This window comes from Onychostoma macrolepis, chromosome 05, assembly GCF_012432095.1.
Source record: "Onychostoma macrolepis isolate SWU-2019 chromosome 05, ASM1243209v1, whole genome shotgun sequence".
Classification (NCBI taxonomy): Eukaryota; Metazoa; Chordata; class Actinopteri; order Cypriniformes; family Cyprinidae; genus Onychostoma; species Onychostoma macrolepis.
In genome coordinates, this window is record NC_081159.1 from 35,664,447 (window position 1) to 35,691,680 (window position 27,234).

At 39.6% G+C, this 27,234-nt stretch overlaps 1 protein-coding gene across 2 annotated transcripts in view; it reads left to right on the plus strand.

Moving 5' to 3' along the window:
• pappaa (pregnancy-associated plasma protein A, pappalysin 1a) overlaps nucleotides 1-27,234 on the plus strand; it is a 132,059-nt gene that overhangs the window by 25,024 nt on the left and 79,801 nt on the right. For both annotated transcript variants that reach the window (XM_058777729.1, XM_058777730.1), the window contains exons 8-10: nucleotides 4,898-5,396; nucleotides 19,887-20,015; nucleotides 25,303-25,394. In XM_058777729.1, the coding sequence (XP_058633712.1) occupies nucleotides 4,898-5,396; nucleotides 19,887-20,015; nucleotides 25,303-25,394 (720 nt within the window). The remainder of the gene's footprint in view (nucleotides 1-4,897; nucleotides 5,397-19,886; nucleotides 20,016-25,302; nucleotides 25,395-27,234) is intronic.

The window sequence follows — 27,234 nt, forward strand, 5'->3', positions numbered from 1 at the left end:
TTTATTCAAATTTAAAAAATGTCCTAACATTTCCGGAAACAAGATTATTTCCGGAAACAAGATTATTTTGCTTACCCCACTGGCAGATTATTTAGCTTGTTTCAAGCAAAAACTCACTTAATTTTGACTTGTTTTTTTTCTGAAAACAAGACAATAGTTTTTACTTGTCTAAGAATTGTTAGATATCCAAATTGTTAGATATTTTGGCTGGAAGCAAGACAAAACATCTAAGAAAACTGCATATTTTGCAGTGCAGTCTCTCTTGCAACAATACTTTATTTTTGGATGAACGAATGCATCCTTAAAATTCTTTTTTTATCTACTTCATTTATTTATTTATTTATTTAGCCTTTCAGTATGCCTTATATGTTCTTAGTGTAACTGTGAAGTGGAAAGTGAACAGTTAGCTGGCGTTGGGATTTTTTTCCCCCTTCCCTTTATAAATAGTCTACACAGCTGTGCTGCTCCAGAATTTGCAGACAGCTGCTTTATTAATTATTGTTTGTGAGTGTGGCTGACATAAAATAGCATTGTGTCAGAATGCTCTTCCTCTGCAAATCAAAGCTTTTTGTTGTTCTTGTGGGATTTTTGGCCCAGTGACATATGGCGTATATGTTTTTGTGGTCAAGGCTGTTTCAGAAGCATTATGGTCATTGGTGCCATTCGGGAGACGTTGCATTTCCTCGCTATTAAAAGGCTTCCCACAGTCAGGACGCAGGTCCGTTTATGCCTTTTTGGTGAGAAGGTGTCTTGCAGTTTTGATTTATACGTCTAGCAGACTCATTATCAATTGGAGCAGTGTTTCCTCTTCAAAGACTTGCTTTGATGATAATGAACTCACGCAGACAGTGATGGGTACGGGTCAGAGATGGCTGTAAACCTTATTATCAGAGAGCACTTCACTTCAGAACCCATCATTTTCACTAAATGTTCTACAGTTGGAGACAGGCCATTCATAATTTTCTTGATATGACATTCTCTGTTCAGGCAGCACACACACACGCTTAAAAATAAACATACGTGCTCTCTCAAATAAACATTAATACATGCCGCACTCTGCACTTGTTGCAGTGTTACAGTGACATGCCTGGGCTTGCCGCTGCTCCAGTGTGTAAACGGCTCTATGTTTTCCCTCTTGGAATGATGCCCTATTAATCAGTTAGTCCCCTCAACGCGCCCCTCTTACACTAGTATTCATCCTGCGTGACGTGCCCCAAAGACCCCAGCACAGCTGCTTGGCAATCTGTTTGTTTGTGCTTCTCAGCCAGGGATGGCGTTTCAGCGTCCGCCCTTTTCTGCCGCGTCTTCCTGATGGCATTGCCACTCCACCTGCCGGCCGTGGAGTTCACAGGGTTTGTGGCTCATGTCCTCAAGACACTCCTGCTGTTCTTATTCTCAGCCTACACGAGTCGGAGTACCTCTCTCGTAAATCTTTACAGCCAGGAGAATTATAGCAGAAGGAGAAAAAAAGCACAAGGGCAAGTTAGACGGGAGAAAAAAACTACAGATTGGGGAAACCATACAACCCACTCTTGGCATTTGCGGCCACAGAAAATCACACGTGGTTTGCAGGCAAATAATGCAAACCAACAGACTGAAGGGTTGGTTTGGGCTAATTAGAGATTGAATAGTGAAACTCGAAAGCTTCATCTTTCAGTGACTAACTACCTATCTGCATCTGGTAAATCTGCATTATGGAGCAGTTTGACCAGATGTTAAGGGATGTTTTAATCATGGCTCAGAGTACAAAGACTCTGTACTACTTCTTAAAGGGTTAGCTCACCAAAAAAGTAAATTAGCCTGTCATTTACTCACCCTCAAGCCATCCTAGGTGTATATGACTTTCTACTTTCAGATGAATCCAATCAGAATTATATATATAAAAAAAATGGGTTACACTTTATTTTGATAGTACACTTTAGACATTCTACTAACTAGGCCTATAAGTAACTTTGTAAGTACATGCCATTCATTTGCAACTACATGTCTACTAACTCTCAGAGTAGACTGTTAGGGTAGGTTTAGGGTTAGTAGAATAAGTTGACACATACTTGCAAAGTTTCTCAATTTATATCACAGTGGCAATGAGGGAGAAATAGGTGCAAAATACAAGTAAAAAGTCATGCTGGCATGATTGGCTTATTACCCTGACAATGGAATAATGTCCACCTATCAAGTTTGCAATCGCATGAACACATATAAATTAACAGTAACTTAGTGGCGACAAATAGTATTTCACCCCACAGTTAAATTACTGTTAACCTAACTAACCTAGTTTACAACCATTTGTGGGTAGTAATTGATAACATGTAATCTGGATTATGAAATCAGATTCCAAAATTCAGTACTTGCACACAATTTCAAGTTATTTCTTATTTACACATAATACAGGGATTCCCAAACTTTTTTTCTGAATCCCTTTCACCTAATATATTTACTTGAAACCTCCATGGGATTTTAAGGTAATACATTTGCATGTTCACAGTTCTCTGACACTGGTTAATGGTCAAATGACATACAGTAAACAAACTAAATATTTAATATTTCTTAGTAAGTGTTTTAATTTAATTGTAATTTTAAAATTATTATTATTATTTTTAAATAGACATTTTTATGATTTAATTTTTAGCTTTTCATTAAACTCATGAGCCCCCGCAGTTCGTTCACAAACCCTGGTTAAGTGGGAAACTTTGACGTAATTATAAAATAATAATAAAAAGTTTTTGTATTCTTGTATCAATAAAGTACAAGTCTATCTTATTTAAATCAATGTGATAAATGAGATAGGCCAAAAAAGTAATCTAAAAGTAATCAGAAAGTAGTCTGATTACATTACCTAAAATGTGTAATGTAATGGATTTCAGTTCTAATATCTAACCCTTTATATTCTCTTTGTTCCATAAAACACAAAAATGAATGTTTGAGCTTCTGTTTCCCATACAATCATAGTAGATGGTAATTTATACTGCCAAGCTCCAAAAAACACGTACAACTATTCTGTACCTATAAATCACATCCTTTCACGGCATGAAAAACAAAAGCCTTAATCACCAATAATTTTGTACAATTTGCATATTTGTCATGCTATATATAAGTAACAAAAATTTATTTTGATAGTTTTAGTTTAGTAACCGTGGTCCACCATCAGTCACAGGGGCTCTAGGAAAGATGCAGCTCACTTCATTCGGAATCTATTTTACTGTTTATCAGTATCATTTACTGATAAATGTTCCTACATCATCCACAGAAGCTTGCTGAAGCAGACCCGCTCTCACACTTCAATGTACCGCAGTTACCTTAAGCAGGACGTTTTCAGCCATACAAAATACCAACCCCCCCACCTTCCTTTTTTTCCATGAATGAGCACTTTCCTAGACAAGCTAATACCCCAATGGGATTAACTAATCAAGTGAAAATGCAAGGCACTAATTCATGGACGAATTGTCAGGTCACCTTGAAAACTAGCCCACCGCTGCTGTAGCAGCTGAACCCTGACTCCAATACTTCCAGGACAGGGTTATTAGTCCACCGCGGAGTCATTTAGATAAAAGATGACAGTTATTCATCTTGTGAAATGACTACCTGATGAATACATTCATTACAGCCACCCCCCACCTTTTTTTTTTTTAACATGTGTTTTAACAAGAAGATGTGCTCCCATCTTGAAAAGTTCTGTGGCTGGACAAATGCAGCATAAGCGAGGTGAGAACGTAAACCTGCGGCATCGAAGACATTTTTATCGTATGTTTACTTCTATTCTGGCCACACACATACTCACAATAATAAACGTGTTGAGATGATGTGGCCTGGAAAGCGAAAAACTCAGTGCTCAGTTGATTAAACACTGGAATTTTGTGCACTGCCCAGAAATGAGGTTAGCAAATGGCTTTTGCTGTTGCCAGTTTGGAATTGCACAAAGGAAAAGCAGGAGAACACACTGTCTGCAGTGCCCTGGCTTCTCCCCACATTTGATGAATGTTGGGGTACGTCACTCCCCGTCAAATGGGTTGCTGTTGACTCCAAATATGGCTGGACTGCAGCACATGAGAGGTAATTGCCAGGCTGAAACTGAAAGCCTTGTGCGGGCCTCATCCTCGGGTTGCTCGGATTTCTGGTTTTTGCCACAGAAATGAGAGAGAATGTGAAGGAGAAATGGATGGACAAGATGGAGTTTAACAACATGCAACTCTATGCATCAAGTGTGTGGCTGCATTTCTCATTATGCACAACTCCTTTTTCTGCTCTACCTTACGATTTATTGTTCCTGCTTCAGTTCAGATACTGCACTAAACTGGGTTGCTGGTTTTATTTTAGTGGTGTTATGATGGAATGCTTCCTGAAGTCGGCACTGAAGTAATTTTGTACTTTGCATAAATATTTTTAGGATTTTTGTTTCAGTAATGAAACCTATTCGTTGTTTTTTTTTTTTTGTGTGACTAAGATCAGACAAAGACAACACCACCATCTTTCAACTGTGACTTTATCAACATGCAATAAAGATAATAAAAATAAAATCTCTCTCTATATCAAAAATGTCGTCAACAACAAATAATTAAACAAACAAACAACCGAATAAATAGATAAATCAAATTTAAGGCCTGTACTCTGCTTGCAAAAGCTAGGCTTCGGTTCCATAGAGAAAATCTGGTTCATATCCTTTGCTGAACAAGAGAAAATGTAGAGAAATTTGCAAGCCTCAAGTTACTGTAGTCCCCCTTCTACTAGATCACAATAATTGATTTTTATCTATATCGTAAACAGCTGCCTTTACAATTGTCCTGTCATTAACTGTTATATGAATATTGAAAAGACTTCATAACACAAATTAAAACTCTCAAAGAATATGTAGCTTTGAAATACTGTATTAGAATTTAATGCATTTTGCTGCATCTCTTAGGACCACCAGATGTGGAGCAAGCATGCGAGCCCAGCGTTCGCACATGGAGTCCGCATAACGGCATGGATCTGAGAATGGTGCCTCCCCCCTGCCCTCTGCAAGGCTGCATGTTACAGCTGGAGTTTACATATCCGGTGGTCCCTGACTCCCTCACAGTGTGGGTGACCTTCTCCTCCCAGGAGGAAACAGTTCTGCCTGCCATCCACAATATCATCCTATTGACTGTCAGTGGCAACAACCTGTCTCTGGGTCCCAGTAATTTGTTCTGCGACACACCACTGACCATCAAGCTGGATGTGCATGAGAAGGTTTACGGCGTGCAGTTTTTCACCATGGAGCAACATTTGGAAATTGATGCTACTCTGCTCACGTCTAAACCTGATTGTCCACTCTGTCGAGAATGCGAGCCACTGCACTATCGGCTTTTGCGGCAGCCGCCATTTGTTCACTCACCCCAGGGCGTCATGCTAAGAGACTCGATGCGAAGATACATGGACAGGTGAGTCTTTTGAATTAATAAATAATTTGCTGTTCAGTTTGCTCATTCACATGGTAACTAATATAGTGAATACACTGGACCTTATTGTAAAGATGTTAACAATTCTTTTAAAAAAGTATTCTTGTTCTATTCCTGGTCAATTATTTACTGTAATTACATGTTTTTAGGTTCTGGCTAGTGTTTAGATCCTCTTGCTACCTCTTCCAGAAAAAGTCGTATTGACTTTGGAGCTTGTCTTCGATTTGGAACTGTTTTACCACAGAACAAAACTAACGTAATTGAAAGTTGGAGTTAGAAATGTGCCTGGTCAGCATTAGGCACAGCAAATCCCCGCTCAAATCTTGTGGTGTCTCTCTGTTCTTTTTCAATTCTCGAGTGAAGCCAAAAGAAACAAAGAGAAGGATGCAGCTGCTGGTTGATTTCAGTCCAGCTCCTGGCATCAGAAAGCCAGTTAACATGCTCTGCCATCTTGAGGTTGCTCTGGCTTCGGCTGGGCACCTCTGGTTTAGGCAGTAACATACTGACGCTTTCCCACTTAAGGCCAGATACTGGGTCTCTGGTCAGCTTTCTGTATTGACCACTTCGAGATGCATGCAAAATTGAGGGTTTAACTTGCCACCCACTGATATAGTAGCTCAACATTGTAGAGTGTTTCCAAAAGTTTTGAGAAATGTGTGGATCGCAGATTTATCTACCACCAGCACAGATTAGCTTTGCACAGACAATTATCACAGTAGATGGGGATCAGGGATGGGGCTGTTTGTAATGCTGCCGTTTGAGCATCTATTGGAGAAGTTATGTACAGGGATGAAAGGTATTAAAGGTTTAAAATGGTTTGCATATCCAGTATATTCCTATTTAACAGATTATTTAAGACTGACACCACCCCTTTCAACTGGTTTGATTGAGGTGTTTACATGAAGGAGTTTTAGGATTTTCTAAAGGATCTATCAATTATTAGCAGGGCATTCAAATATTATTACACTCTCTCTCTCTCAAAAAAAAAAAAAAAAAACCTGTCACCGAGTCTGTACCTTTTCAAAAGGTAGTAATGTGTACCATGTAGGTAATAATATGTACATTTAGGGACAGATATCTACCTTTAAGGTACTAAAATGCACCCTTTTGGATTAAATAAGGTGTACCTTTTACATACAAATGTACAAAAGTGTACCATTCCAGTGTCAGCTTTTGTACCTTTTTTTTCCCTGAGAGCATAGGTTGTCCGTAAACATTGTAACTGAAGCAGTGTTGGCGGTTAATTAAATAATGATACACTGTACGTGATAATTGACCATTAGTGATGACACCTGCTGCTTGAAAGTAGAGTCACTAAAGAGACAACACTATATTGTTTATGGTAATAGAGTGCATTACTGTACTGATGCAGGTGTGCAGATGCATCACATTGGCACAGATTGACTCTTTTTTCCACTTGCTATTTTCTTAAGTTTATAGGACTTTTTCCTCCTCGTATTGTACAAGCTCTTTCTCCACTATACTGTAGCTGAATAAAGCAGACATGTTTTTGATCTAATCTGAGGTAGGTAAGGTTTTGGCTCAAGTAAACTGTGGTCAACTCACAGCTGGGTTTGAGAGTCTGTTTTCTGAGTGACGTTGATTCTGAGATCTGAATCAATTACAGTCACATACTCTGAGGTCCCATGCTGAATGCATTCATTACCTCAGCTCTGATCCAAGAAAGATATTGATCTTTGGTAAATATGTTCTGACACCTCTGCCTAATTTGGGTCACCTGTGTCTCTCTCACTTGGCACTCACTCTTTAAATTGAATAAGGAGCCTTGGGTTTTGGATTCATACAATATGGGACCTTAAGGTCTGTTCAGAAATATGAGAGTAGGGATAAAGCTCCTGGAACATAGGAGTAAATCATGGAGGGGGGTTGACCCTGTATGCATGTGACTCTGGCCTTCAGAAAACCCCCAGCCATCTGCTATTCCTCTCCCTGACCTGGCCCTCTTTGCTGTCATGGCTTCAAAGGGCACCCCTGCTTTGAGCTGACAGGACCCCCCCTGCCAATGAGAGAGAGGCCAAGACAACTGGCCAACTCATCCACTTTAGGGGCCCCAGCTTCATGGAACCTGGTCCCCTTTGGTCTAAGACTCTCACCTCTGTCATGTCAAGTCCACTGGTTATGGCATTCCAGAAGCTCCACCCTCCTACCAGCTCCACTGCTAATGATGGAACGATTACAGAGGTTTGATTTGATGTCCCATAGTCCTTAATATCACTAGAAATTGCTTTATCCAGTTTACGGGATAAATATATTTGAGAGAAAATCGAATCAAATCAATGTACAGTTCTAAATTTTCATCATTTTTGCATAGTTTGGTTCTCCTTATCAAATAAGTATCCCTTGACCAATTTGTCAAGGTATTTGATTAAGACAGTGCTAGGTGTTTTGGAACATGGTGACCTTTCACGTTTACTTGAAGATCCTCCTAATTCCTAATTGGATTTGAACCAAAATGTTCCATAGAGAACAGGAATTTGGCCTAGATTATATGTAAAGTTGCATAGGGAATGTGCATGTGCTATACACCACTGTAGAGCTTTTGACGTCATAGCTGACCGCAGTAATCCCTGTTTACCAGAAGGAAGATTTGCACTGTGGAAATGTTGAAGTTTCTTTCTAAAGTCACCGCTATGAGTTGATCTCCTTTATATATGATTGACATAACTTCTCAACTAGAACAACTGGGGATGACCCAACAAATGATTTATCTACGTTGGTGCGTTTGCTGTATTACTGCAGTTCCATCATCCCGACTGAATCAACAGAAATACAAGGAAAACCTAATCTGCTGTGGTTTTGGAAATATGACTGCGGGCACTAGTGGAGTTTGAATTCTTTAAAAGGTATATTGTTTAGTGAGAACTACTGGCGGCTTGCTGAAATGTTGGCATCACATTTGCCATCAGTTGCCGTTTGCCCAGAAAACAACAAAACCTTGTCTATTCTTTTGCAGAAAACACTCGTGCTGTTGTTTCTTGCGTATGGTGTTTCTCTGGAGGAGGTCACTTGAATAGCTACTTTCTCGTCTTCAAGCACTTCATAAGTCCTGATATGTATCTGTGGTCAGTCTTCCAACAAGTATTAAGTCTCTTTCTTTTTATCAAGAATTCCAAAAGGAGGACGTTTTCATTTGATGAGGTATTGTCTGAACAGAAAGCTTTCACTAAATTTTACTCATCGTTAGACAATGGGGAGAAAATTGGTGACAAAAAATCCATTTAAAACTTTAAGTCATTAACATTTTAAGGTGTTACAGTAGAGATCAAATCACTTCTAGTTTCTGTGTCTTTCTCACGTTATAACTTCAACACAAGATCTATAAGTTAACTACTGAGAATCAAAGGTGCAAACAGATGGTAGCTTCACACGCTGAACTCTGCCAGTGTTTAACCGATAAGCTGCAAGTGTAATTCTGTTGACATGTTAACTTACTTCATAACGTGTCATCAACATATATATATATATATATACAGTATAAGTATGCCACAAACCTATTGGCAGGCCTGTTGATCTCTTAAGAGTGGCTGGCTCATGACATCATATGACATATCTTCAGCTTCACCGGTTCAGTACAGTTGAGAATACAATGAGACATGTGCATTAATAAGACACAGATGAAGTCGTGTTAAAGGGTGGATGCTGAACAGAGGATGATGGCATGCTCTGAGACTGATTTCTTCAACACCTAAGCACATGTGTGAGGAAGAACGCCTGGAGGCTGATGTCTTTTAATGCAATAGGAAGTGGAACTGGTTCTCCGTAGGGATAGGCATGAGTACTCGGAAGTGATGGCAATGATCAATCATGCAATGATCTGAACAATTCTCATTTGAAAACTAAAAACAGCTATACTCAAATCCATTTTCCAGTTCATCTGACATCATTTTACATCAGCACTGGGTGTGTTTTTCCTTAGCTTAGTAAGTAGAAGCTCTGCACTGGCATTATATTGTTCATTGAGCGATGCAACATATACTATTGCCTTCAGATAGTCGGCCACAGCCTCAGCACAACTCTACTCTTCAGCACAATTAGTATCCACAAAAACTTCAACATAACATAAACTCTTCCAAATGTCCAACATTAGGGTGACCATATTTTAGTTTTCAAAAAAGAGGACAGTGGGGGCACAATGCAGACGGGGGGGGGTTTTGGGACATGTCATTATATCATTTCCATACCCAAAATACATGTTTTTTTAGTCACCGTTATGCAGATTGATCATAAACACAGCTAAAAGGCTTCCTACCAGTGGCCATCCTTCAAAAAATCTACCACAGTTTTATCATAGTTAGAATGCAAAATGTACATAATACAAGCATTTCACAAGCATAATACTTCAATACAAGCATTTCAGTCAAAAGTAATTTATGCAACCTTTAACCCACGGGAGAAAATCAACCCTCGCAACATTGTAAAATCAGCCCAATTCAGTGCAAAAAATGCGGACTTGGCAACCTTGCATCCAACACGAGCTGCATCCAAAGCAATTTAAATAGTCCGCATATTGATAGCAGCTCCCTGATGTGCGAAAATTATATTCAACATTAGTATGTTTGCGGGAGCGGGCGGTAATGGTTAGAAATTCAGTGGGAGTGGCTTTAATACAATTTTATAATTTTTTTTTTAGGTCCAAAAAGAGGACATGTCCGGGGAAAAGAGGGCATTTGGTCACCCTATCCAACATACAGTAATTGAACTTTCAGTGCTAGCAAGTCTTTAACTTTACTCACAAACACATTAAGTAATGCTTTCTGTAGTAATGCTTTGTTTTAAGCCCAATAGGCCTAATTATTAAAAGATCACCAATGCTTATAATGTGGGGAAAGTTGCTGTATTATTTTATGCTGTTGTGTGTTTAAATAATTTTATGTTAATAATTATTTATAAGAGGCAAGGAGACTAAGACAGAGAAGCACAGTTTGGTCTAAATATCTTGTTCAGAAACTATATGGTGCAGACTGATTGGTCCTTTACATGTAATTCTGCTAGCCATTACACCATTCAAATAACAAAAATAACATCAAATGACAAAATACTACAGCTATGGACATTTGCAGCCATGAGGTAAACATTGAACGTACTAAATATTTTCTTACAGTTCACATGTGTCTGATGATAATGCATAATGTATGTTGGGCTCCATATAAAAATGAACGATTTAGCGAACGTGGTCTCTGGTGACAGAGCTTTTCAAGTCCATGCGATTTGTGTGGATCATCATCATCATTGTTCATTTTTTTTTCATATTGCACCATCCTCAATGTTGCTTTAAAAGGAAGAAAGGAGTCTAAACAGAAAAAGGCTAAATAGAGGGAATTGGGAGGTGCATCAAAATTCAATGACCAAAAAAAAAAAAAAGAAGGTGGTCATCATGATGATGCATGATCGTCATCAAAATGTGGACTAGAAGATGAGCCACTTCAGCAGTTTTCAACAGTGAATTTACAGGTTAAATTGTGTGTTTTGTTGAAATAAGGTAACTGCATACATATAAAGTACAATGACACAGACCTGGCAGCCCTGACTGAGCTTTGGTACAGCACCATCCAAGTGCCCTTCAAAGTCAAGAGTTGGCCTTCCTAAAATCTGCTTTCTGTTTCTATTCATGTCATCCTTTTCCCTCGTTTGCTTTTTTCTTTAGTTTGTTGTCTTTCCTTTTTTCCCTCCTTGCATGCACACTCACTCTTATTTCTCTCCATTCCACCTTTTTTAATGTCAAGTTGAATGTTGACTTGTTGATTTAGGCAGACAATATTTAGGAAGCCTCATTTGAACTTTTGGTCTGGAATAAGGTGTATTGTGAAAATTAGACTGGCACGTGCTGTGCTTTCTGTGTGGAAACTGGTCTGACTAGCCATTCATTTATATACTTGGACAGCTTAAAAAAAATAAATAAAGAATAAACACCTTTAATTTGATCCATTTGTTCCAGAAAAATTTGATAGTATTATATCAAAATTTGAAGTGATGGAGAAGTGTTTTTTTTTTTAACCATGCTCTGTCTATTTCTGTCATGTTTTTGAGTATATAAACATACAGAGTAATGTAATCAAACATTAGTACATTACTTAATGAAACAGACATCATCTATGCTCAAAATAACATTTAACAGTTAAATTCACTTTATTTTATAAACGTTTAATGTGGCATAGAGAGCTAGCTACTCTAAACATGAACAGTGGTAAAAAAAAAAAAAAAAAACATACTAACACTAGCTTTTCTAATCTTTTTGTATTCTATCTATTTGTTTTCTTTTAATTTATTATACAATTAACAAAAGCAAAAAAGGCCTCTAACATTAGCTTACTCTATTATTTTTCTATTCTGTTTTCTTTTTTTTTTGTGATAAACTTTTTTATTTATTTATTTTTTTTAAATCAACAAAACAACAACCACACAAACAAACAACAGGGAGGGGGAAACCAACAGACACACCATAACAATTTCAATTTCAATTTGCAGCAAAAAGGACAAAAATCCACAGACCGACAACAACTGAACATTCCCAAAACATGTGGAGAAAAGTACCTGCTAATACAGTGTTGCAGATATGACAGTTATAGGGCGATTGCAGTTTCATTTTAAACATCTTGTAAGGAGTTATGTATGCTCTATTGATGACTTTGAAATGAATAAGATGATGAGCCAAGTTTTTAGAAGTTAAGATTGGATTAGACCACACCCTCTCCCAGTCAACCGTTAAATCAAAATCTGTTAATTCACGATTCCAGATAGATTTAATAGAAAGAGACTTTGCAGTGTGATCATTAAATTTACTATATATTAAAGAAACAGATGGCCAACAAGAGGGTGGTGCGATCCAATCTCATATAGGATGAGATGAAATAGGAAATGCCCAGGGAAGTCCATAGGCCTTGAGAGCAGAACGTAACTGAAAAAAGACAAAATATGATGATGTTGGTAAACAAAACTTCTTAGTTCTTGAAGTGAGCAGAGTCCCTGGTTATCATATAAGTCACCGCATGTGTTTCTGCCCAATGTAGACCAAGAGGGCTGGACAAATGGCTAATTTCAACATAAAAAAATAAAGTTGTGCCATAAGGGTGTGTTGTTACAAACTTTTAAAGGTCTCCCATCAGACGTTCCAACCTTTTTAGAAAAAAAAAAAAAGAAAAAAAAAAGACGTCCTTAGATGTAGTATTCTGGATTCTCCAAAGATCGATTACCTTAAGTTCAGTGATAAATTTATTCAATAACTTAGAGGATGGGTTAGCTATGGTATCAGGGTGAGATTTATCCAGTGCAGGATTTAAAACTGCATTAAAATCACCACCCATCACTAAAGGACAATCCATCTGCTCAAGTAATATATTGGAAATATTATATCTGCCTCATTCGGGCAGTAAATGGAGACCAGTGCTAACCTATCATTATTTATTTTACAGCGTATAAAAACAAATCTACCTTCATCATCATTCCCAGTATGTTCAATAGTTAAATGTAACTTCCTTTCGACTAAGGTAAGCACCCCCTTAGTTTTATTAGGGGCACAAGAGGAGGCTGCCAGATTGTAATACTTGTTTTTGAAAACCTGCCACATCGCATTGTTTTAACTGAGACTCTTGTATCAGGGCACAGGAAATCGATTTACGGTGCAAATATTCTAATATCCGGGTATGCTTAATAGGAGAATTTAGGCCATTCACATTCAATGATAAGATATTCAGAACATGCATTGTGTGCTTGCAATGCCAATATTCTGTCTAAGTGAAGAGAAATAAAAGCAATGCCATACTGCCAGTGACATGTAAACATTAGTATGTATCCTGGATACCAATCCACCTAGATGCATAGCTCTTTTAAAAGAAAAGCAGAATAAATAAAAGTATTGATGTCTGTTGAAGGGCATAGAAAAAAAAGAAAAACCAAGGAACGACAAACAACTGTGTATAAAAACCAATGCAGACCGCGCATTACCGAGAGTGTAGGTCTGCATAAACAAAAGAAACAAATGTTGATGCGTGACCAGTCCACTTCAACGCAAGACATGTCCCCAAAAGGCCCACTGAGCCAAAAGCGTAGTGATTGAACCTGCTCTCCATCAACCCTGAAGAATAATAACAATAATAAATAAAAATAAAGAAAATAAATCATTATTATTTACCAATCAGCGGACGAACGTATAGGGCAGGGGCAAGATTCCATGGCCACCTTGTTATTGTCGTCTTCAGGGCAGTTAGGATCACCACAGACCTCATCGTTAGTTTTCCCTCGTTAAGCTGAGAGGATGGAGACGGTAGCCGACGCTCTTCCGCTGCTTTGTAGAGCTGCAGAATACGTCTTCAGTGACAGTGAAGTATCAAAATCCTCCGCCTTTTGAGGAGAGTCGAACATCATCTGTTCACCTTTGTGCCGTAGTTTAATTACCGATGGCTAGGTGAGGAAGGGCTGGAGACCAAGTGCTGTCATCTTCTTCAAGACTGGATTAAAGCTCTTTCTCTTGGTAGTTGTGGCTGGACTAAAGTCTTGAAAAAATAGTAGCGTGACATTGTCCTGCGTATACTTCACCGGATATGCCTGCTGAGCACCTTTCAGGATTGCCAATCTGTCATGCCATTTTAGTACACGATGAGACTATGCGGCCAATCAGAGTTTTTCCTTCCATCATACACGCGATGGGCCAGGTTAATCTCGATGTCATAGCCTTTCAGGGAAGGGATCCACTTGGAAAGATTAGCTCTGAGGAAACCAGCTGCATCGGAGCCTTCCGTCCCCTCCGGCAACCCCACCAGTCGTACGTTATTTCTCCTGCTCCTATCTTCAGTGTTCGTCATTTTTTCGGTGAGTTGCTCCAGCTGATCAAGTTTGTGACTGTCCTCCTATCCTCACGTGCAGCTGCTTGAACAGAATCGACCCGGTCACGTGTCTGTTTTACCGCGATGGCTAGCTTTTCAACTTCTGCTTTTAGCTCTTTTACAGAATCGTTGGTCGTTTGTATATCCAAATGTAGATCACGGAGTGCTAGGGTCAGTACAGAGTCTATCGCTTCTCTTACAGTCAAAGCCACTACCGAATCGAGAGTACTTTGTTGCTCTTTAAGCACTAGCTTGATACTGTTAGCTATACATTTTTTCTTTATTGGCGATTGCCCACTCTCTCTTTTCCGGCTGTCCTTGACTGCTGGGGCACTCATAGTGAGCTAAATAAAGAGTGGTTCAAAATTTTACTGTACAATTTTACTATACAATTTCTGACAAAGTGAGCAGAGCGAAGGACTATGCGTGCATTGCCGCCGAAGGGTCACGTCATCTCCTCTATTCTGTTTTCTTTTTATTTATTATATAATAAAAAACAACAACAACAACCTTGCTACGTGTACTGTGTAAAGCTAACTGAGACTTGTTATTGCACTAACATATCTTTGTTCTTTTGTTGATTTTGATTGCTTTCATTGTCCTCAAGTCGCTTTGGATAAAAGCATCTGCTAAATTACTAAATGTAAATGTAATGTATATGTTGATATCTGGATTTTGCCACTGGACTGTGCAGCTTTAACAAGATGCCAAACATTCTTCCTCATTCGCTTCCCTGTTCAAATTTGTATTCACTTTTATTTTATAGTTTTAAAATTGTACTAAATTATCAACAACTGACTCATATATTTTGAAGAACGTTGGTAACCAAACAGTTGACGTTAGCCACTGACTTCTGGAGAAAAACACTGTGGAAGTCGATGGCTACGGTCAGCTGTTTGGTTACCAACGTTCTTCTTTTTTTTTTTTAGTGACTGATACATTTTCTTTCTTTCTTTCTTTTTTCTGGAGAAAGGAAAGGGGAGGATTTTTATTGTTTTTGTTGTTTGCTTGTATTTGATAGTTTTGACTTTCACAGTCTGATTTTTAGTTATTTAAGTTCAGTAGAATGCTAAAATATCTGCTCTATTTATGTATACAGTATATTGATGATGTGACCCTTTCACCTATGTTTTCATACACAATGACCTGGAATCTCAAATACTGCAACGTCAAATCAGTTTTCCTGTTATGAATCTCCTTACATATTCTGAAGTTGAAGGTTTATGTGTGGCGTGTCCATATGCATGTATGTGTGCGTGGTGTGTAAATTGCTTTTCTCTGTGAAACACTTATTTGTTTTTCTTGTTTCATTTTATGGGACTTTCACAGACGTTTTTCCCCTTATCCAAAACACAGGGAATTGCAGCGTAAACCTCTTTCTGGTGTCATTCATGTCAAGTGCTAATTTGAATGATTTGTTTTGCCTCTTATTAAATGTTACTGCTTCCCTGCCCATTAGAACAGGCACCTTATAACTCTGCTGATGGCAGCACAAAAACACTTGGCCTCACGTGAACCTACGCTGTTCGTAATAAATGTAATGTCCGTGGCGCTTTGGCAATTTGGCAGTGTTGTTTTGTTAATCAGCAGAGAAGTGCTTGTGTTTCTCAGGGGGACCGAGTCCAACGTAAATGCAAATAATGAAGGCTTTGTGTATTTTGCTCTTGCTTGTGTTGGCTCTTTAATTAATGACTGGTGTTCATGCGTGTGTTTGTGTAGTTTTGGAAAGCTGAGAGATTTGGGGTTTCTGCCTGTTAGTTAATACACATGCTCTTATGTAGCTTTGTGGGTGGGTTGTAGTTTAAAATATAGGTGGATAGGAGTAGAAAAAAATGCACATGCACCGAACTTTAAGAAATTCATTAAGGGGTGTAACAGTAAGCAGATATTAACTGTATTTGATTGCAGAATAATATCACAGATGTTTGTATATTGGCTGTTTTACAATGGCCTTGTAAAAAAAAGTGTGCTTAATTGTATTGAATATGCACTTGAAGTACTTTGAATCTTACAAGTACATGAAAAAATGTACTTGCAAATAATGTAATAAATACTCACCCTTATGTTGTTCCAAACCTGTAAGACCTTCATTCATCTTTGGAATACAAATTAAGATATTTTTCATGAAATTCCAGAACTTTCTGACCCTGCGTAGACAATGGAATGACCACGTTCAATCAGTGGTTCAACTTTAATTTTATGAAGCTACGAGAATACTTTTTGTGCACAAAGAAAACAAAAATAACAACTTTATTCAACCATTTCTTCTCTTCCGTGTCAGTCTTCGACACTCATTTGCAAGAATATCACAAGGCATGCGTGTGCATTTCTCTGCTTGCAAACAAGGTGCAGCACATCCGGGTTCTATGTCAGAAAGCCGCCTCCTGCAGAAATTGAAGAAATTGTTGAATAAAGTCATTATTTTTGTTTTCTTTGTGCACAAAAAATATTCTCGTAGCTTCATAAATTAAGGTTGAACCAGTGAAGTCACATGGACTATTTTAATGATGTCCTTACTACCGTTCTGGGCCCTGAACGCAGTAGTTTTTTGGGTGAACTATCCCTTTAAGTACACATTTTTAACTAACCATTCAAATTCTATTAACATGCAATTAAGTGTTCGAAAATATTATATTAAATTTGCACTCTATTTAAAAATAAAATATTGTAATGCGTATGCTTCTATTTCACAAGGGCCCCTAGAAACCTGAGGGTGGACTCTTTTCACTTTTCACCAGAATATAATAGAGAGTATTTACTCTCAGTCAATAAATTCATTTGTACTGACCAAAGCTAAAAGGCCTCCAAGAGACATCCGAGGTGGACAGCACTCTATTTCACTCTGAGATGTATATGATAATGAGAAGATGCGATTCGTGTTTGTTTACAGCTGTCCTCTGAGAGATGAAACATGTCTGGCCTCTTTTGCTCATTATCAGCCGCCGCAATCTTTCACCACCAGAACGCCGTGACCCTTTCCTTGAAGCCCAGCACTAAGTGAACAGGTTTTGTTACATTGTCTAAGCAGTCAGCACAACTTCATCCCTCATAACATCTCACATGGTTCAGATTGGGTACAGAGCCTGACTCAGACCAACAAAAGATTGGATATCTCTTATCTCAGACCCGATCTCAACCACCAGCAGCCAATGGTTCAAAGTGACAGTTGAGGAGTGTGTTGCAGTTTTAGAATCAGCACTAAACTGTCACTACGATTGCATAAGAGTTTTCAGGGCGTAGAAAGAGCTGTGTTGGATTGACACCGATCCTGTAGTGTAAACTCTGGTGCGTTAGCTTCCTAAACCCCACAAATTTAGTTCGGGAAGTTCGGAGAGTTCCCACTGACCACTATTAGGAGGTGTTTGAGCTATGCTGGAAATAATAGAGGAATTAATGGGGGCTAGGGGCAAAAACAGACATCCCACCCTGCAAAAAACCCATTTCAGGGAAGTAATGTCATTAGTATGCGGAGGTGGGTGGGATGTATTGAAGCCTGTTTCCGCTCTATATGAGGAAAAAAAAAAAAAAAACGTAATTGCGACTTTTATCTCGCAATTCTACCTTTTTTCCTCACATGAGTCTGTTTCTCACAATTCTGATTTTTTTCCTCACAATTGCAAGTTTATTTCTCACAATTCAGAATTTTCTTCTTTAAAAATAAATAAAACAGTTACAGCAACAACAAAACAAACATGTTTATGCAGACAGACACAATAGCACAATATTAAGGTTAACATATATCTTTAAAGAAGTCGTCATAAAACATAAAGAGCAATTGTGCTTTTTGTTGTTTATAAGTCTAAGGGATGAATGATTTATAACTGATCACACACGTTTCTATTGAGCTTATTAATGCAATAGCCAGTCAGGGGCATTTAGATTAGTCACCGCTGAAAACATCAAAGTTTTCTTCAGTGCATGTTCACAGACCGAATTCTTTTGTGAATTTTCTCACCATAAAGCACAAAGGGCAGATACAATGTAAGTAAGAGGCCTGTCAAAAATAAAATTCTAATTTTGAATATTTGTCGAATTTAAAATAAAAATCCACATTCGAATGCAAAAACGCTGCATTCGTATTTTAGATGTGCGTCAGGCAGCCTTATCAGTGGCACACAAGATGCGATGACGATGTAGGTGTTGTTGCATTTTAATGCTTTTTTTAACCTATCCAGTTGAACCCACAGGATGCGGCACTGCTCATTCAAAATATTGCAGAAAACATCAGTGCAGAGAAGGTGTTGTTTACCTGAAAACTGGAACCAAGCCGTTCACACAGAACACATATTATCGTATTTTCTATAGGGACATCTATCACCGTTGCACTCACGTCGCGTCTCGCACAAGAGAGCGGCATGTTTAGAAAGCCATGTACAATTAATGTAAGTTCAACTTTTAAAAAACATGTCTCGAGACTTTATGGTGGGTTATCTGCATCCCACAGCATCTCATGTTTTTAAATGAAAAAAGTAGGCTACTCTTTGTGATTGGTTTTCGGTATTAAACTATACATACATGATGCTTTTTGTTTCTAATTGTTTAAGTAACGTAATTAATTATATATGGTTTATAAACATTATGCACTTTTTTCAAAGATAGTCTTGTTTTTTTATTGCTTTGAAGAAACGTGCATTAGTACGGTAACATTTTCCCTCTTGTGACCTGAGGAGAGAAGCCAAAAATTTTTTTCCCCCTAACAGAAATTATGCCTTTTAAATTTGAATATAATTTGAATTTTTATAATACTTTTGTACAAAATCGAATTTAGTTTTTCAGCCAATTTGACAGCCCTAGTAAGTAAGAGATATATTTTGCAGTGTAGACAGCTTCAGTGATTATAAAGTTGATTATAAAGTTTTTTTTTTTTTTATCTGGACTGAAGTCATGGACCACTTCAGTTACCGTTCTTTGCTGAATCATTTTGTTTTTCATGCTGCTAAAATAAACTATGATTTTCTAAAATGTGAAAAGCAATATACTAATTCATAAATGGTTTGCTTGTTTTGGCTGCGTAGCCTGCGATAATATTACAGGCCATTTTCCCAAACATTAATTCGATCCTTAATAATCAGTATTATAATATCAAAGGCAATAGCCAACAATAATTATTATAATAATATTGCAAGGAGTTTCCATTAAGCTCATAACATTATGCAATTGCTGTATGTGTAGTTTACATGCCATGATTTAAGCAGTCTGTGTGAATAAACTTGCCATGTCATATGCAGCTTCTGTGCTACCTTTGCAGTGTATTGATGATTTGATTAAACTTTATTGTCCATTCAGATTTTCACTAAGAAAATAATTTTTTATACTGGCCAGAAAAAAATACATATATCTATCAATCAGTACTACTGTATACATTCACTTGCATACAAACACACACATAATTAAACACAGAAATAAAAACATATATAAAGATGTGTTTTGTTAATGTTGATAAAATTTAATTGACAACAGCCTGTAGTATTCTTACTGATTTAATATATAAATACAAGTATTTGACATCAAAGTATCAATCACAGAGGGAAAACATTGCCCCTTAATGCAAAAGTACATGTATAAATTTCCACAAATGTGTGATGTTTTTTATTTTTTTATTTTTTTTATTTTTTATGTTGTATTTCCACAGGGACATTGAGTATGGTGGGGTTTACACTTACCAGGTACAAACAATCTCCAGTCGGCGAGTGAGTGAACCATCGCCTCCATTGACACACCGCCTTGGAGCACCATACTGTGGAGATGGTCTCATCCAGAGGTGGGTTTGGATATGTTTCTTAACCAGGGGACCGGGACCCATAGTGAGCATCAGCAAACTTTCAAGGGGGCTGCAGGGTGACTTTAAATTATTTAAATTATTATTAAAGTAAAAATAAAATAAGGGTCTTCAAATATGTTGCATAGTGAGGAGCCTTCGACAACTTTAAATTATTTTAATTAATATATTGTTTAAAATATAATATTTATATTATTAATAGTACATTTACATATCTAACTTAATTAAAGGGATAGTTCACCCAAAAATGAAAATTTTGTAATTAATTACTCACCCTCCGCCGCACATTCATGACAGTACCACAACGCATGTGTGTGGTGCTGCTGACACAGTAGCCAGCATTCTGTTTGCAAAGAGTGGAATGGACTCGCATGTGTTGTGGTACTGTCATGGACGCGCGTCAAATTCTGACACGGAAGAGAAGAAATTATTGAATAAAGTCATTATTTTTGTTTTCTTTGCGCACAAAAAGTGTTCTTGCAGCTTCATAAAATTAAGGTTGAACCACTGATGTCATATGGACTATTTTAAGAATGTCTTTACTACGTTTCTGGGTCTTGGATGTGGTAGTTGCCTTGCTGTTTATGCAGGGTCAGAAAGCTCTTGGATTTCATCAAATATATCATAATTTGTGTTCTAAAAATGAACAACGGTTTGGAATCACATGAGGGTGAGTAATTAATGACAGAATTAAAATTTTTGAGTGAACTATTCCTTTAAAATGTTTTTTTTTATTTAATATATATGTTTTTATTCTTTTTTCAGTTTTAGTTTGTTATTTTAGTACATTATGTTAATATGTTTACGTTTATTTAAATTATATATTATTACCAGGACTTTTACCACTAACCCGCCGAATGTGGGTGGATTTCGGCAATAGCGGGTAACACAGCTTCCACTTGCCACTTTGGCGGGTTGAATTTTATGTAGCCTACAGTAACAGAGCTTGGCATTAATGCTTGTCTAGGACAAGTGGATTTTTAAAAAGGGCAAGTGCAAGAGAATTTTACTTGCCAAACTGAACAACTAATCTGATTAAAACATCTAATCAGGGAAGCACCGAAATTTCGGCAAGAATGATTCTGATTTAATGACACTTGGTGTAAACGGCAATTGATAGTGGATAATCAATAGTAACGTCTCTGTTACGTATGTAACCCTCGTTCCCTGAAGGAGCTCATCATCGCCAGAGAGCCCAATCACCTTCGAGTGTTAACAAAACAAGCCAATGACAGTTGGCGTGTGTGTTTCGCACATCAAGTTGCAAACGCACATCAGTTTTTCGCTGAGGAGCCAAGACTGTGTGCCCTGGCCAAACAGCAGTGGTACAGCAACTGTGGAGACGGGACGTAACGTCTCCGTTCCCTCCTTCAGGGAACGAGGGTTACATACGTAACCGAGACGTCCCCTTTCAGTCAGTCACGTTCGACGTTACGTCATAGTGACTGACGTAAATGGGATCCCTATGAATTTGATCACGGGAAGACACGGGCTCTACATGGAGATTATAGAATCTCGCAAATGTGTTAGGTGTCGCCCAACCTGCAGCTCTACAGATGTCTGCTATCGAGGTGCCACCAATGCCCAAGAAGAAGCAACGGCTCTCGTAGAGAGTGCTCTTACTCCGAGAGCAAGCGTTGGGCCTGGTAAGCTAGGACTATAGCCTCCACTATCCAGTGGTCAAGTCTTTGTTTGGAGACCGCCTTTCCCTTCTGCTGTCCTCTGAAGCAGACAAAGAGGTGGTCTGAGGTCCTGAAGCTCTGCGTGCGGTCCACGTAAGGCGCGGACGGGACAGAGCAGAGCAATGGCTAGGTATGCCTCCTCCCAGGGCAGCGCTTGCAAGTTCACCACCTGATCCCTAAAGGGAGTGGTGTGAACTTTGGGCACAAATCCAGGCCGGGGTCTCAGGACAACGTGAAAGTTACCCGGTCCGAATTCTAGGCACGAATCATCGACCGAAAATACCTGCAGGTCCCCTACCCTCTTGACTGAGGCCAATGCAATGAGGAGCACGATCTTTAACGACAGAAGCTTAAGCTCTACTGGCTGCAGAGGCTCGAAGGACTCCTCGCTCAAGGCCGTCAGGACCGAGAGGAGATCCCAAGAGGGTACCAGATGAGGCTGCAGAGGGTTTAACCTCCTGGCTCCTCTGAGGAACCTGATGACCAAGTCGTGCTTCCCCCCGGACTTGCCGTCTACTGCATCGTGATGTGCGGCAATAGCGGCACCATACACTTTGAGGGTGGAGGGAGACAGCCTTCGCTCCAACCCATCTTGCAGGAAAGAGTGCACGACCGCAATCAGGCATCTATGGGGGTCTTTCCGGCAGGTAAAACACCAATCGACGAACAGGTTCCACTTCAGCCTGTAAGCATGTCTTGTAGACGGGGCTCTAGCTGAAGTGATGGTGTTTACTACCGCTGGAGGTAGCCCACCTAGAACCTCCGCGTCCCGTCCAGGGACCACACGTGGAGATTCCACAAGTTTGGATGCGGGTGCCCCCTCTCTGAGAAAGGAGATCCCTCCTCAGAGGAATTTGCCAAGGAGGGGCTGTCGCGAGGAGCATCAGTTCTGGGAAACAAGTCCGATTGGGCCAGTATGGCGCCACCAAAAGGACTTGCTCCTCGTCCTCCCTGACCTTGCACAGGGTCTGTGCGAGAAGGCTTACTGGGGGAAACGCATATTTGCATAGGCCCCAAGGCCAGCTGTATGCCGTTGATATGCCACTGCAGTCAGGGCCCTGTCCAGAGCCCATGGCAGAGGCATCTGTTGATACAACAACATGCCTGGACACTTGCACTAGGGGAACTCCTGCCCGAAGAAAGGCAAGATCCGACCACGGGCTGAAGGTCTGACGGCAGGATGGGGTGACAGAAACCCGGTACGTGCCGCGTCACCATGCCCATCTCGGGACCCGGTCGTGAAGCCAACGCTGAAGCGGTCTTATATGAAGCAACCCGAGTGGCGTGACAGCGGCTGCGAATGCCATATGCCCCAGGAGCCTCTGAAATTGTTTCAGTGGAACCGCCCTCTTGCGCTGGAAAGACTCCAGGCAGTTCAGCATCGACTGATCACGCTCTACTGAGAGACGTGCTGTGAGGTTGAGCGAGTCCAACTCCATGCCGAGAAAAGAGATCCTCTGCACAGGGGAGAGTTTGCTCTTTTCCCAGTTGACCCGAAGCCCCAACCGTCTGAGGTGACTGAGCACCATGTCCCTGTGTTCACACAACTGCGCTCGAGACTGGGCCAGTATGAGCCAATCGTCGAGGTAGTTGAGAATGCGAATGCCTGCTTCCCTTAATGGAACAAGGGCTGCCTCCACGACCGTGGTGAAAACATGAGGCGACAGGGATAGCCCCGAAGGGGAGGACCTTGTACTGATATGCTCACCCTTCGAACGCAAAGCGGAGAAACATTCTGTGTCGAGGGAGGATCGAGACATGAAAGTACGCGTCCTTCAGGTTGATCGCTGCGAACCAATCGGAAGGGTGGACGCATTCAAAGATGCGTTTCTGCGTCAACATCCTGAACGGAGCTTGTGAAGGGCCTGGTTCAGAACGCGCAGGTCCAAGATTGGTCATAACCCACTGCCTTTCTTGGTGCTCCTGGACCACTATTGTGGACATCATCTGACCCAGGGCCTGCACTGTGACTTTTGTTGCCCTTAGGGCGAGGTCCGTCGCTGCGCTCAGTTCCTGCAACACACCTGGGTCAGCACCACCCTTGTGCAGCTGCTTTAACGCCTTGACCTGGTGGACTTGCAGGAGGGCCAGGGCCGAAGCAGCCTGTCCAGCAGCACTGTAAGCCTTGGCCGCTAGAGCGGACGAGAACTTACAGGCCCTGGACGGAAGGCGTGTATTACCCCTCCAGGCGGCGGCGCTTTGCGGGCAGAGCTGCATGGCAATAGCGTGCTCGACCGGGGGGGTCTCCACATACCCTTTGGCCGCCCCACCGTTGAGGGTTGTGAGGAAGGAGGAGGCGGTAGACCTGTTTCGGGCAGAAAAAGGTGCCCCCCAAGACCTAATCACCTCCTGATGTACCTCCGGGAAAAATGGAACTGGAGGTGGCTGCCGGTGATCGGCCTGCACCCACAGGAACCAATCGTCCAGCTTTGAGCGTTTGGGAGAAGGAGGCGGCCTTCAGTGCAGCCCGACGCTCTCGGTGGCCCGGGAAAGCATAGCAGTCTCGCCAACACACTCGCTGTCTGTAGACACTCTCTTCGGTGACTGCACAAGCAGGAAGGCTCGGCTCCGAAGCGAAAAGCTGATGTGCGTTTGCATACGCTCTCCTTTTATACCCGCGCTGTGGCGCAGGGTGCACGTGGTGAAACACGCACGCCAACTGTCATTGGCTTGTTTTGTTAACACTCAAAGGTGATTGGGCTCTCTGGCGAGATCCAATTTATGTCAGTCACTATGACGTAACGTCGAATGTGACTGACTGAAAGGGAACAAGGTCACGCCTGTCTGTATGTGAAACAATCTTGTGGAGAAATCAAAACAAATAAATGCAACTGCACACAGAAGAAACATACTGCGATAAAAATTTTAAGTTTTTATATTTATAACATACAGACTAACCTATAGTTAAGCAACATGACATGACCAAGATAGTGTAGTTTTTCCTGAAAACCATGATTTCAGATTTGACATTGATTTTCTACAATTTCAAACGAGTAGTTAATATACATTTTAGTACAATGTTGATTGTTTTTGCTCGATTTGGTTAACGAAAATAAGTGGCTGGTGAGCAAAAAAGTTAATGTCAAGCCCTGATTTTATTGATATTACAAGTAATATTAATACTAGTATTAATAAATAGAACAATCTAACTCCATCAAGATGTAAACTTAAAATCATGTTACTCTTTGCTCTCAACTATGTTTTTTTTTTTTTAATTGAAGAACATACAGTTAATATTCAGTTAATTATTTTATTATTAGTTAATTATTTTACCTATATTGACACTGTATTGATACAATTTTTTTTTTTTTTTTTTTTTATAGTTTGGTTAATATTACATTATATAAGGGGCCTTTGAATATTGTGTTGAATAGTGGGGGTCAAAAAGATTTAGACGCACTGATTTAGGGGATCATCAGATTAACCTTAAGGTTCATCTGTGCTGCCTCAACAAAAATATTTTAAAGTTGTTAGAAAATATACTGCCATATCCACACTGCAGGCTTCAGATGTTCATGCTTTTAGCAACACAGATTCATATCCACCAGGGGAAATCATCATAATGTTTATGCATTGATTTATTTCAGGTCCCAGGGAGAGGAATGTGATGATATGAACACTATGAATGGAGACGGCTGCTCTGGCCACTGCAAGAAGGAGCCGTTTTTTAACTGTATTGGTAAGTGTTGAGAGAAAGCATAAGTGCATCAGCGGCTCATTACAGCCGTCATCTGTCATACGGCTACAACTGCATGTCAGAAAGTGTGGCACGGTTTTAAATGTAGTCACTGCTGTTCATCAGTTCTGGTTGACGGTTTTGCGAGATGCGTTATCGTCTCACTCCGAAAAAAGCATATTTGAAAGCAGCACTTTAGCTGAGCTCTTTTGTTCGCTCCCTCCAGAGCCAAAGCTATTTTTTTATCACTAGCATTATGGCATCCTTGTAAAATCTGTAACAAATTTAATTCAAAATGAACACACTAACAAATTCATGAAGGATGTCTTGGCACCTTCTCCTGCTCTGTAGTATTAATAATACAATGCTTTCCGGTCTCTGTTTTTATGGTCAAAGCCTGAGGAAAGATTACGTCATTGAAAGACCGCGGTAGGACACTTTTGTTTACTGTTAGACACAAATGCAAAGAGCCTCATAAGTCTAAAATAGACACTTAATCAGAAATGTTTTTTGAGGAGTAAATGTGACATGATCATGTGACACTGAAGACTGGAGTAATGGATGCTGCACATTTAGCTTTGATCACAGCAATAAATTACATTTTAACACATATTCACATACATAACAACAGCTTAAAAAGTAATATTTCACAATATGACTTTTTACAATTTTATTTTATTTTATTATTATTATTTTTTTTATCAAAGAATTGTAGCCATAGTGAGCAGAAGAGACTTAGCAATCTTATTAATTAATTAACTCACTTGATTCAGAAAGTCACACATTTAAACATTTTCTCTGAGAGTTTTTACTATTTGCTGAAGGAATCACATCTGTGTGGCAGCTTGAATTTTTTGTTTTTATGTGGAACCATCAGGCACCACCATGAATGAAGCATTTGTCTTTCTGACTGTGCAACTGATTGTTTTTATAGCTGCACTCTGCTGAACCAAAAGATAGCGTTTGGTTTTCCTTATCTCAATATAGTGTTATCTATGTTAGCATTAGAATCGAGGTGCCCACGGAAGGTACAATTGCTCGTATCATCGTATCTGAGGAGTGTAATGGTGCCATGGGTACGGTGTGGATGTGCGTACATGTATAACTGTAGGTTGTGCAGAAGGCTACGTGAACGATAGTTGTGTGTGTGAGTGTGTGTGTGTTTGTCCCCCTCTGCAGCCCCTCGTTTCAACATCAGCAGAGCTGAGCAGAGGGGAGCGCTGGAATTTATGCAGAGGCTTGAGCCAACTTGGCACGGCAAGCCTTCGTCCTCCTTGCTGGAACCCCTTACATTGAGAGACAGACAGAAAGACAGACAGAAAGAGAGAGAGACAGTCTGTGTCTCTTTATCACTAAACATATGCTCATTGTCACTATTTTTGGAACTTTCAGCCTTATTCTGTATAGCATTTATTTTTTGTAAGCGTTCAACTGATATGGCTTGGTAGTTGATTAAGTTGGTACTAGGGATGCCCCGATATGAAAATTTTGGCCGATACGATTACCGATAATTCTTTATAAATGAAAACCGATAACCGATATGTTGGCAGATAAATCTAAATCCAAATTTTTATATAATTTTTGAGAGCCTGATTACAAAAAAAGCCTCACCATTAAAAGCCATTAAGCACTTCAACATAAATCAAACATAAAGAAGCCTTACAAATAAATAAAACAATGCTTAAATAATGCAAACAAGTTACTGGACAACATTACTTAACATTATAAAAAAATGATGTGCCATGGATAATTAAACGGAATAGCCTCCGCACCGACAATTAAATAATTTTAATTAAACCATATTGTTGATGAAAATAATAAGATAAAAATAAAAGTGATGATT